At 37.0% G+C, this 9,255-nt stretch overlaps 2 protein-coding genes across 3 annotated transcripts; one reads left to right on the top strand and one right to left on the bottom strand.

Annotated features, from left to right (window-relative positions):
* Positions 1 to 284: 284 nt before the first annotated feature.
* Positions 285 to 3,882, bottom strand: LOC125781133 (uncharacterized). The gene is made up of 3 exons (XM_049464272.1): positions 3,352 to 3,882; positions 2,821 to 2,922; positions 285 to 2,482 (listed from the first exon to the last, which is right to left on the bottom strand). The coding sequence occupies exons 1-3, from the start codon at positions 3,880 to 3,882 to the stop codon at positions 338 to 340; spliced, it is 2,778 nt and encodes a 925-aa protein (XP_049320229.1). The 3' UTR covers positions 285 to 337.
* On the top strand, positions 3,423 to 9,000 carry LOC125781121 (uncharacterized). 2 transcript variants are annotated; one of them, XM_049464243.1, is made up of 9 exons: positions 3,423 to 3,506; positions 4,637 to 4,726; positions 5,230 to 5,354; positions 5,587 to 6,014; positions 6,432 to 6,663; positions 6,742 to 7,001; positions 7,103 to 7,250; positions 7,597 to 7,706; positions 8,081 to 9,000. In XM_049464243.1, exons 4-9 carry the CDS (start codon positions 5,799 to 5,801, stop codon positions 8,390 to 8,392), a joined length of 1,278 nt encoding a protein of 425 aa, XP_049320200.1. In that variant the 5' UTR covers positions 3,423 to 3,506; positions 4,637 to 4,726; positions 5,230 to 5,354; positions 5,587 to 5,798; the 3' UTR covers positions 8,393 to 9,000. The 2 variants fall into 2 exon arrangements, with proteins under 2 accessions (XP_049320200.1, XP_049320199.1); XM_049464242.1 differs by lacking the exon at positions 3,423 to 3,506 and adding an exon at positions 3,879 to 4,250.
* Positions 9,001 to 9,255: the final 255 nt, after the last annotated feature.

Here is a 9,255-nt window from a genome sequence, read left to right as displayed (position 1 = left end):
AACTAAAGACAATATTTGACTGAAAAGTATTTTATTATTTTGTTTGCAATTGGGGCAGAGTGCATAGCTTCTATAAAAAAACAGAGCAAATAACATTAGTACAACAGGGTAAAAACATTCTATAAACACATGTCTTATCTTCAGAACATTTTAAAATGTATATGTTTATTACAAACATTGACCAGCCACTTCATATGCCTGAGCACATACAGGCATTCTTGACATAATAAAAAATCAAAAGCATAAATCAAAGAATGCAACAGGACAGAACAGCTACTCTATTTCAAAAACTCAATTGTTCCCTTAATTTGTTTCTCATAACTTAATTGCTTCTATACTATTCAGTAGTGCATCTGTGTAAGCCAATTACATCACCGAGATAATATTTCAGAGGAACGTAAGTGTGGTTCTTAAAGCTAATGGTGTAATAAGATGTGTAGTCAACAATCTTATCAGCATCAACAAACTCAGTAGCCTGAGCAAGATTTGGTACTTCAATTTCATAGCAAAGAAAACCACGATTGTAAGCTACAGTGTCATACACTTGACATTCAAAGCAATACAATGAAGAATCTGCAATGAATATGTCTTTTATAAGTCCAAATACAGGGGAACCTTCAACTTCATTAATAATAATCACTGACTTCTGGCAGACAAACTTATTGCCATTCAGCTCGAGCCATTTTACAGACACAATATGGTGCACCTTTTCTACACCCAAAAAATCCTTCAGTTTACCCTGTACATATTGTGCATCTCTCACACAAGACACTGGTCCCATTACCACCTCTTTTGAAAAAATTGGGTGGTCCATGCTGCTGACATTTTGACAGCTTTCATACATCTGGTTGTGCTTTACTAGAGACTTGCATACATTCTTGAAATTTAATTTTGATGACCACTGTTTGAAAAAGCAGTGTTTGGATTCAAATCTCATGCACATATGTCTCACCATTGGACCTAAAGCTTTAATCTGTGCTGGAATGTGAATCAGATAATGCTGCTTTGGTGTTATTTTGTTCTCAGGAAACAATTGCTTCATGTTAACTAAGTGCTGATTGATAAGTGATTTGAGGTTTGATATGGTTGCAAGAGAAATTACTGGTGCAAACAACATTTGTACTATTTGTATTAATTCAGTAAGAGCTTCAGTGTATTCACTTCTTTCACAACTGTCCAATACAAATGGTAAAATCTTGAGGAGGACAAGCATTTGACCAGAAGATTGCTTCAATTTGTTGTCATTTGATGACAGTGTTGTAACAGTTATGGGACATGGCTTGTCTCTGACATCAACTGAGTACGGATATCCTAGTACAGCACTATTGAATGTGTCTAGGTCAAGCTGTCCTGACAGGACCAGATGTTTCAACACACTTTTTATTTCTAGTGGAGCTACTCCTTCAAGTATTACATGCATGATATCTTGCGGAGTTTGCTTAATTAGATCAAATGATGGAAAGTCTACTAATTTGCTTTTCCTGTTAATTCCGTATGTGGTTTTCAAACTGTTTCTTAGGAAATCCGTAGAGGCTCTCTCAATTTCATTACACTGTCTGATGTGCCAACCTAATGTCCGTTGAACAAAGCTGTCCTCATCAAAGTAAATCTGCATGTCTTCAAAACTGCACTCGCAATGTCTACATTTGCAGAATGAAAATCCAACTCCCTCTTTAAACCCTGTAACCTCATGCTGAGCCAAGGTGTCACCGCAAAAAGAGACTAATGCTCCATATACAACTCTCTCACCCGCCACTGTTTTGATCCTCACACCATTGTACAGCAAATTCAGATCTTCTTGTATTCTATTCAGTATCACATCAATGCTACACTGAGCAATATCAGTTGCTTTTGCAATAGCAAGTAAACGGATAGCAGCCAGCTTAGACCTATATTTAGGATGTATGTTCCCTAAAGTGTAATACACCATTAGAAGTTTGTTTTTTGAGGCATGTGACCCCAGAGGATTACACAGTTCTATTTCGTCAGTATACAGTATCAGCTGTAGGGCATTGGGTCTAACAGAGAACAATGGATGCGATTTCAAAATATCACCATCAATTATGTCCTTTAAAAATCCAGCCCTGCATGTCTCTACACCTTTGTCAAACATGGATAGAACAACAGGATGTGAAAGTAACTGTTCCAAACTTTTGATCAAAGGTATGTAGTAAATGCACTCAGATCTAACAGCAAGAGCACGAGCGGGTCCTTGTCCTTTATAGCATGCAGACTGGGCAATCTCAATTTCTTGTGCTTCCACTACCCCAAACAGCTCCTTGACAGCTGAGTCTTGCATATATGTAGTTGAAACTCTGGCAAATGGGTCTTCAAAATTATTAAAAATGTCCAATGACTCACTAAGCAGCTGATCTGTAGCTTCTGGATGTCTCTGAAATACCCGTGTCATCTGATTCCTCAAAGTGTCCAGCAGTGAAGCTTGGTAGTTCTGCACTCCAGCTACAATATCATTGACTGCACTCTGGGAGAAAGCAAAAAGGCCTTATTCATTAACAGTATCTTTACCTTATTCAAGTTATGCAGTACCTGTATTAATCAGTCCATAATGTAACTGCATGATTTCTTCATTTTGTTTATGTAATGCTTGACATTAACCACACAACATAATTTAGTTGGTTCAGAAAAACAGTATGGTTGGTACCTTTCAACATAATAGCAATCATTAATTCAGTCTACCTAATAGCTTAAACACACATCTTTTCACACTTATTACTGCATAATTATAACAAATTAACAGCAATCGCCTGACAAGAGGCAGTTGCAGTGTGTACGTACAGTATAAACAACATATTAACTTACCTGTGATAGATGGTGTTTCTCTCTTGCAGAAAGCACAAAGGCAGTGGCATGTTTCTTCAGTAGATCCACATTAGTATCTTCATGTATAGCACTTTCTCCTAGCTAGAAATAAAAACAGACATTATTTAATCATCTTTAATATTTAATAAATAACACATTTATTTGATATCAACATCTTAATTATTTCACGAGGACACAGGTGGGATTCGAATATATGTTGAATACGGCAGTTAAATCCACTTTAACAAGGAAAAATATTAACTGATACAGGAGTGATTAAACTTGCGCACCCCACAAACAGTCGGATAAACGCCTGAATGAAGTACTCTGAAAGAACAGTGAGTCGATTCCAAGCACGCCAACGTGCAGTCATTGGTTGAGTCGACACCGACTCATTAAAGAATCGACTCAATAGCAAATAAACAGACTGGTGGAGACAGCTGAAAGTTACGGGCGAATTTTTAACTTAGACAAAATTAACAAATAAGCTGCACCGGTACTCTGCTAGCTAAAAAAATGTCTGTAACTTACTTGTGAAGATTCAGGTAATGCTTCGTCCTGTTCCTCCTGGACTGTAAGCGTTGCGTCTTCAGTAGAAGCTGGCGGAGCGCCATCCGGGGCTGGAGCGGCGTGACCTCGGCCATGTTCAGCGGTCGAGCGGCCAGCATCACTAACAACACATCCAGGTATGCTTTCTGTGGTGGGTTCGCCTGCCTCAAGTGCTGACTGAATGCTAGGTACATCAAAATTCTCGAAACATCTTTCCCTCGGTTGCATTGGAACATATCTAGATGTACACGGCCCCGCACTGTCCTCCGTGGCTTTATCCGCCGTTCGGTCTCCACTGTGCCTCATACATTTGCGGCTGAGAAGATGCGAGGCATGGCTCCGTCTGACGTGGTAGTAAAAAGAGTTGTACACTCTGTATTCCTGAGTGCAGCCGTCAATGCCACAGATGACACGGAAATTCGGACTACGGCTGTGTACGGTATTAATGTGGTTCAGCAATGCTCTTAATGTCACTGCCACAAAAAGGCAGCAGATGAAGCAGCGCCAAATCATTTTACTGTGTAAATACAACCCTCATAACACAACCCTCGACCCCACAGCAGACCGCGAAAAGGATTGTTGTAGTGGCGGAAGGTTACATCAGTAGGAAAGAGTGGTACGTTGTAAACCGTATAAAGTATGTAACGTTAATGTTTTAAGTGGATACAACAAAAAACAAGGGCTTTAGTTTCTAATACTACTATAATTGGCTTATGTTTTATTTTAAATAAATAATACATTTTATAGCCAATTATTTTAACAGCGGATGTAGACACGACGGACGTAGTACTGCGGATAAGTAGCGCCCTTCGTCCTCCGAGAAAGCGGGAACCTCAGTTAACAGACGGGTTCGGAGGGTAATGCTAACTTAAAGTTCTAAGGTACAGTATATAGCTACATTAGTTAATTATATTAGCTTCTATGATGTAACCAAAAAGCACTGTTACTTTAATAGTATATTTATTTTTACATTTGCGGTAAACTAGATGCATCCAGCTTAAGTGCTTACCTCACTCAGCCAGCTAGCCGTTAGCTAGCTTGATTAGCTAGTAGTTAGCTAACGTTACCTAATGTTTAGTGTACCGTTAGCTAACCGCTAGCTTAGCTAGCTAGATTAGCTAGTAGTTACCTATGTTTTTTTCTGTGTACCGTTAGCTATGAAAATAGCTAGCGTTGGCTAACTAGTTAGTTAACCTAGCTCTCCTAGCTCTGCTAACGCTATCTTTGTGAGCCAGCTAGCTAAAAAAGAATCTGACTTTTTTGCTAGGACACCCTTGGGGACAGTAGTTATCTGGATACATCTCCCAGATGTCAGTGATGGAAAAACTGGACGCAGTGTCAGCGGCTACTTTGCAAGGTAAAATATAATTAACATTAAGTTAAATTGCATGTGCTGCTGCCCATGTGTGGTGGTAAATAACTGTGGTACATGCTTTTTCATATTTAAAGTTGTGCAGGGGTGTAACTTATATCATATTTTTCTTACTAATACTCACAGTAAGCTTATTTTTGCATGCATATTGTTTTCCTCTCCCATAATTAATATTAATTAGAATGTATGCATTATATAGTATGATTTATCTAAAAGCATATAGTATGATGTATCTAAAATAATTATATTAAGACCCCAAAAGATAAAACTTGGGAATTAGGCTTATATATGAATCCTGTACTGAGTTTTATCTTTATTTATTATTATTATTATTATTATTATTATTATTATTATTATTTATTATTATTTTTTTTTAATCTGTTGATGCACATTCTGTAGCGCTGCAAGTAATACACATGTAAAAAATTATATTCAGGGGATTTTAATGGTAAGTTTAAAAATATATTTTTTTATATTTTTGTTTTTAGCTGCAAACATCAGTGAAGCCTTGTTACCAACTCTGTCCCGTGAAGATATCCGTGATCTTTTCCCTGGACCTGAACATTTTCTTAGGAGAAAAGCAATATGGAACCTGTTTCACACAGATCAAGAGGTAAACAGTAATTTAAGTCAGCCTACACTGCACATCATCATCAGCATTCAATCAGTTGTAACAAATAATTTTAAACAAAATCATAATTATTCCAATACATAATCTTCTCTTAATTGTTTCATCACTGTGTGATGTGAAGTTTACAGCTATAGTAACTTGTGATTACCAGCCAAGTAATGCTGCTAATGTTTTAGTTTATGAATTGTAATATTAGCTAAATGTTTATTGGCAGGGGCAGCAGACAGCATCTCCTAATCAAGAGAATGGTTCGAATGGCAGAGGGCTGGCCACTGTACAAGTCAACCCCTGTGTTTCAGAAACTCCTCGGTCCAGTGATCCTACACCTCCCCAACCTGATGTGCAAGAGACATTGGGCTCCCCAACCCTGAGTATGTTGTGTATACTGACAGTGAGCTGGAACATTTTAGAAAGCAGTATTTTGAAATGCAGCGTGTTGGCCAAGAACGTGGATGCACTCTTTCAAAAGAACTTCGCTGCCGATTAGTGAGGAACACGGTGACCAACATGGTGTCCATCATCAGAGCAACTACTACTGAATTCATGTATCCATCCAAAAATGATGTCCAGGCTATGGCAAAGCGGCTTGTGGAGTATTATCCAATGCTTCGTGATAACTCTGTGAACTGCAAACACACTTGGGTAAGTGTTTGTTCCATTTGTGAATCACCTTTTCATTAATGTCTCAAAAGCCATTTTTAAGTTTCAGTGATCAAAGACACAGTACACCATCCGTGATTGTTAATGAAAACTTCTATAAATTCTATTTATATAGATTAAAGATACATATTTTGAATAGGTTCTGGGCAATAAGGTAAAAATCTGTGTAATTTCAGTGTAATTTAATTCAGCTGTCATGAAGTATTCCATCGTGCTGGCTAAATTATTGATTAATTGTATAGCTTTTTTTTTTTAAACACAATTTGTACTAGTTAGGATCTAGAATTCATGATATACAAAATAAGTGTCCCAAGATTAAAACAAATTGTGCAGTCTAAATGTTTAGTTGTAAATAGTAAAATTAAATGAGTGCATTACTTCAATGTCTTTCACATACAGGAATTGCTTTTCAAACAATTACTGAAAAGACTCCACAACATAAAGACACCAAAAAAGCGACAGGGACCTACACCACAAAGACGGAGGAAACGAAGACGGCTGAATTTTGAGTGTGCTGATGGTGATTCAAGCACATCCATCTCAGAGTCACCAGGAAGCACGGCATCAACTGTAATCTTAGACAGAACAAGAAGCAGCGCATCATCTTTGGATGGCATGAATTCACCTGCTGGTAAGTGTGATGTGTTATATATTTTTTATTATAGATTGTATTTGAACAAAAAACTGACTCCTTTGTTTTTAAAAACAGAAATTGTTGACCAGAGTGGAAAAGCTGCTGAAGATCTAGGAGTTCATTCTGGCACTGATAGTCAGCAAAGTCAAGCAAGGCATTACCGTACCCTGCAAGAGATGTATAAAAGGCAGAAACCTAACAAGGAGGCAGTTGCCCAGCTGCTTGACCTTGAGTTTGATGCTCGCAGAGCCTTCATCAACTCTGACACTTTGAGAGACCAGGACAGACCAGCTAACATACTGCAAGCATACCCCTGTTTCAGAGAAGTAGATCATGTAAGCAAATGTATTTATTTGTTGTATGCACCTAACTAGAATTTGAACATGTTGTGCTAAATCTTTCTGTGTGTGTTTGTGTTCTTGTTTATTTGGAACAGGTTATGGATGAACTTCGCCGCATTCTTGACAGATCTAACCCTGACTTTATTGCTGACCTGAAGACCCGCTGGGAGAGCTTTTATGGCAAAGCTCAGTTCTATGGAGTTTTTAAAAAGGTTCTGAGACCACCAACAACACAAGACAAAGGTAAGAAACCTTTCAGGAAATTCCAACCGCTTAAAACACTTAAGCTTATACATCATGAGCTGCAGAGCTTCATGTTGCTAGAAATGAAAACAGATCCAGAACTGTGTTGTGCTACTCCAGAACATATTAGGCATCCACTATCCTACACTTGAGCTTGATGTTTAAATGAAATGATGTGCGAATATTAAGATGTAAATTCATTAATACCAATTACACACTACCCTGCTCCCCAGTTGAATTGGATCCAGCTTTTTGTGCAAAATATCACACTGATTTAAACACAAAGGAATCAAATGGCTAACACAAAAAATATACTAAACAATTCATCTACTTTTGTTTGGAACAGTGACACGCTCTGTAGCTATGATGAAGGCTCTGCCTGAGATGTTCCCTTCACCCGTGGCCCTACCTAAGAAGTTGGGACATGCAAGTGAGGCAGTGGTGCATGTTCTTGAGGTAAGAAATGTATAGGAAATGGCTTAGCCCTCAAATTTGAAATGTATATGAATTCTAAGACAAAACTGAGCTAGGGAATGCCTTCTGAAATATGTTTTGCTTGTGGTCTGCAAATTATATAATATAGATTGTCTTGCATGAGTAGTGAATTAAGCCCTTGTGTGGAGGGCCATGGTTGTGTGCTCTATTCTAACAGTAAATTCCATATAAATTTAATTTCCGCATCAAGTTTCAGATTTCTCCTAAAATGTAGTTTAATTACAATTTGTGTTCTAAACTTCATAAAAATTACAAACCAAATTTAGATTCAAACTTTTGATTTAAATTAATTTTTCAGCATTATTCCATACTCATATTGATTTTCTTTGTTACAGCCCACAGAAAACCCAACCACCTACCTTCAGAGAAGACCAGTCTTCAGTCCAGTTCTGATCATTTGTGATAGCAACTGCATGCTGGCCATTGGGTCTACACCTGTGACAACTTTTCCAAAAGAAAACATTGACACAGGTGTGCTCTATCTTTTAGCATACTACTACACATTTCATCTGACCTATCCAAAGTGCATCGCAACACTCCTGTCAATACTTCAGACAGAAGTTCTGCAGGATGCCATTCATGATCGGGATGCAACTTCATCCTACAAAAAAACTTTGTCAGAGTGGAAAAAGTTCATTGGGGAGTAGTGAAAAGTGCCCTATGGCCATGCAGCAGTCGCTATCATTATCAGTAGGGGTGTAACAAATAGTGATTTGATTTATACTACTGATATCATTATTTGGTGTAGTCAGACAATTCAGTTAAATTGGGTTTATACAACCCTATCCATCCTGTGGTGCAGGATGACTTTGGTTGATGTTTGAATAAAATAACTGGTTATTTACCAAGTTTCATGTTGTACTAACAGAACTGGTTATTTACCAAGTTTCATGTTTAAGTAATATAACTGGTTATTTAACCAGTTTAAGTTTCATGTTAAAAAACTGCATTAGATACTCTAGTTCATAAAAATGCTATTTCTCTGAGGCATGTGCATAAGGAAGTTTTGATTAGTTTAACTATTAAGAATAAAACACCTTACCATGAACGTGGTTTACTTTTGTTTATCTAAGCTAAAAGAGAAATGTATCTATTTGTTTTACGTTTCATACCAAGGTTGAGTTGCCACCACCCAGCATACTTTCACACTTGTTTCTCAGTAAGTTCTATGTAGCCTCATTGGAACTATTTTTGTAAGCATGTATTTCATGTCTCTGGAAATAATAATAAATAAAAAAAAGGTGGAATGACTGGATGTGGTTGTTTTTACAATTTTTCAAGTAGAGTACAACATTATGACAAATTACTTAATATAAGAATTACAGTCTTAAATTAAGAAAAATAATTTATTAAATGATTCTTATTTTAAGATATTTAAGAGAAATAAATTATTAAAGGATTCTTATTTTAAGATATTTTTTGACCAAATGGTTTTATGAACATTACTAAAACAAGAATAATATGCTAGTTTTGGACTTTTTGGACATTTTTTATGATATTTAATCAAGCA

This window comes from Astyanax mexicanus, chromosome 14 (assembly GCF_023375975.1).
Source record: "Astyanax mexicanus isolate ESR-SI-001 chromosome 14, AstMex3_surface, whole genome shotgun sequence".
NCBI lineage: Eukaryota > Metazoa > Chordata > Actinopteri > Characiformes > Acestrorhamphidae > Astyanax > Astyanax mexicanus.
The sequence above is the reverse complement of the archived record's forward strand: the minus strand, read 5'-3'. Positions and strand labels throughout refer to the sequence as shown.

Coding starts and splice junctions, on each gene's coding strand:
- LOC125781133 (XM_049464272.1), bottom strand. CDS start 3,882: ATGATTTGGCGCTGCTTCATCTGCTGCCTTTTTGTGGCAGTGACATTA. Junction 2,923..3,351: donor CATTACCTGAATCTTCACAA/GTAAGTTACAGA, acceptor TTTTATTTCTAG/CTAGGAGAAAGTGCTATACA. Junction 2,483..2,820: donor AGAAACACCATCTATCACAG/GTAAGTTAATAT, acceptor GCTTTCTCCCAG/AGTGCAGTCAATGATATTGT.
- LOC125781121 (XM_049464243.1), top strand. CDS start 5,799: ATGCAGCGTGTTGGCCAAGAACGTGGATGCACTCTTTCAAAAGAACTT. Junction 7,002..7,102: donor GTTTCAGAGAAGTAGATCAT/GTAAGCAAATGT, acceptor TATTTGGAACAG/GTTATGGATGAACTTCGCCG. Junction 7,707..8,080: donor CAGTGGTGCATGTTCTTGAG/GTAAGAAATGTA, acceptor TCTTTGTTACAG/CCCACAGAAAACCCAACCAC.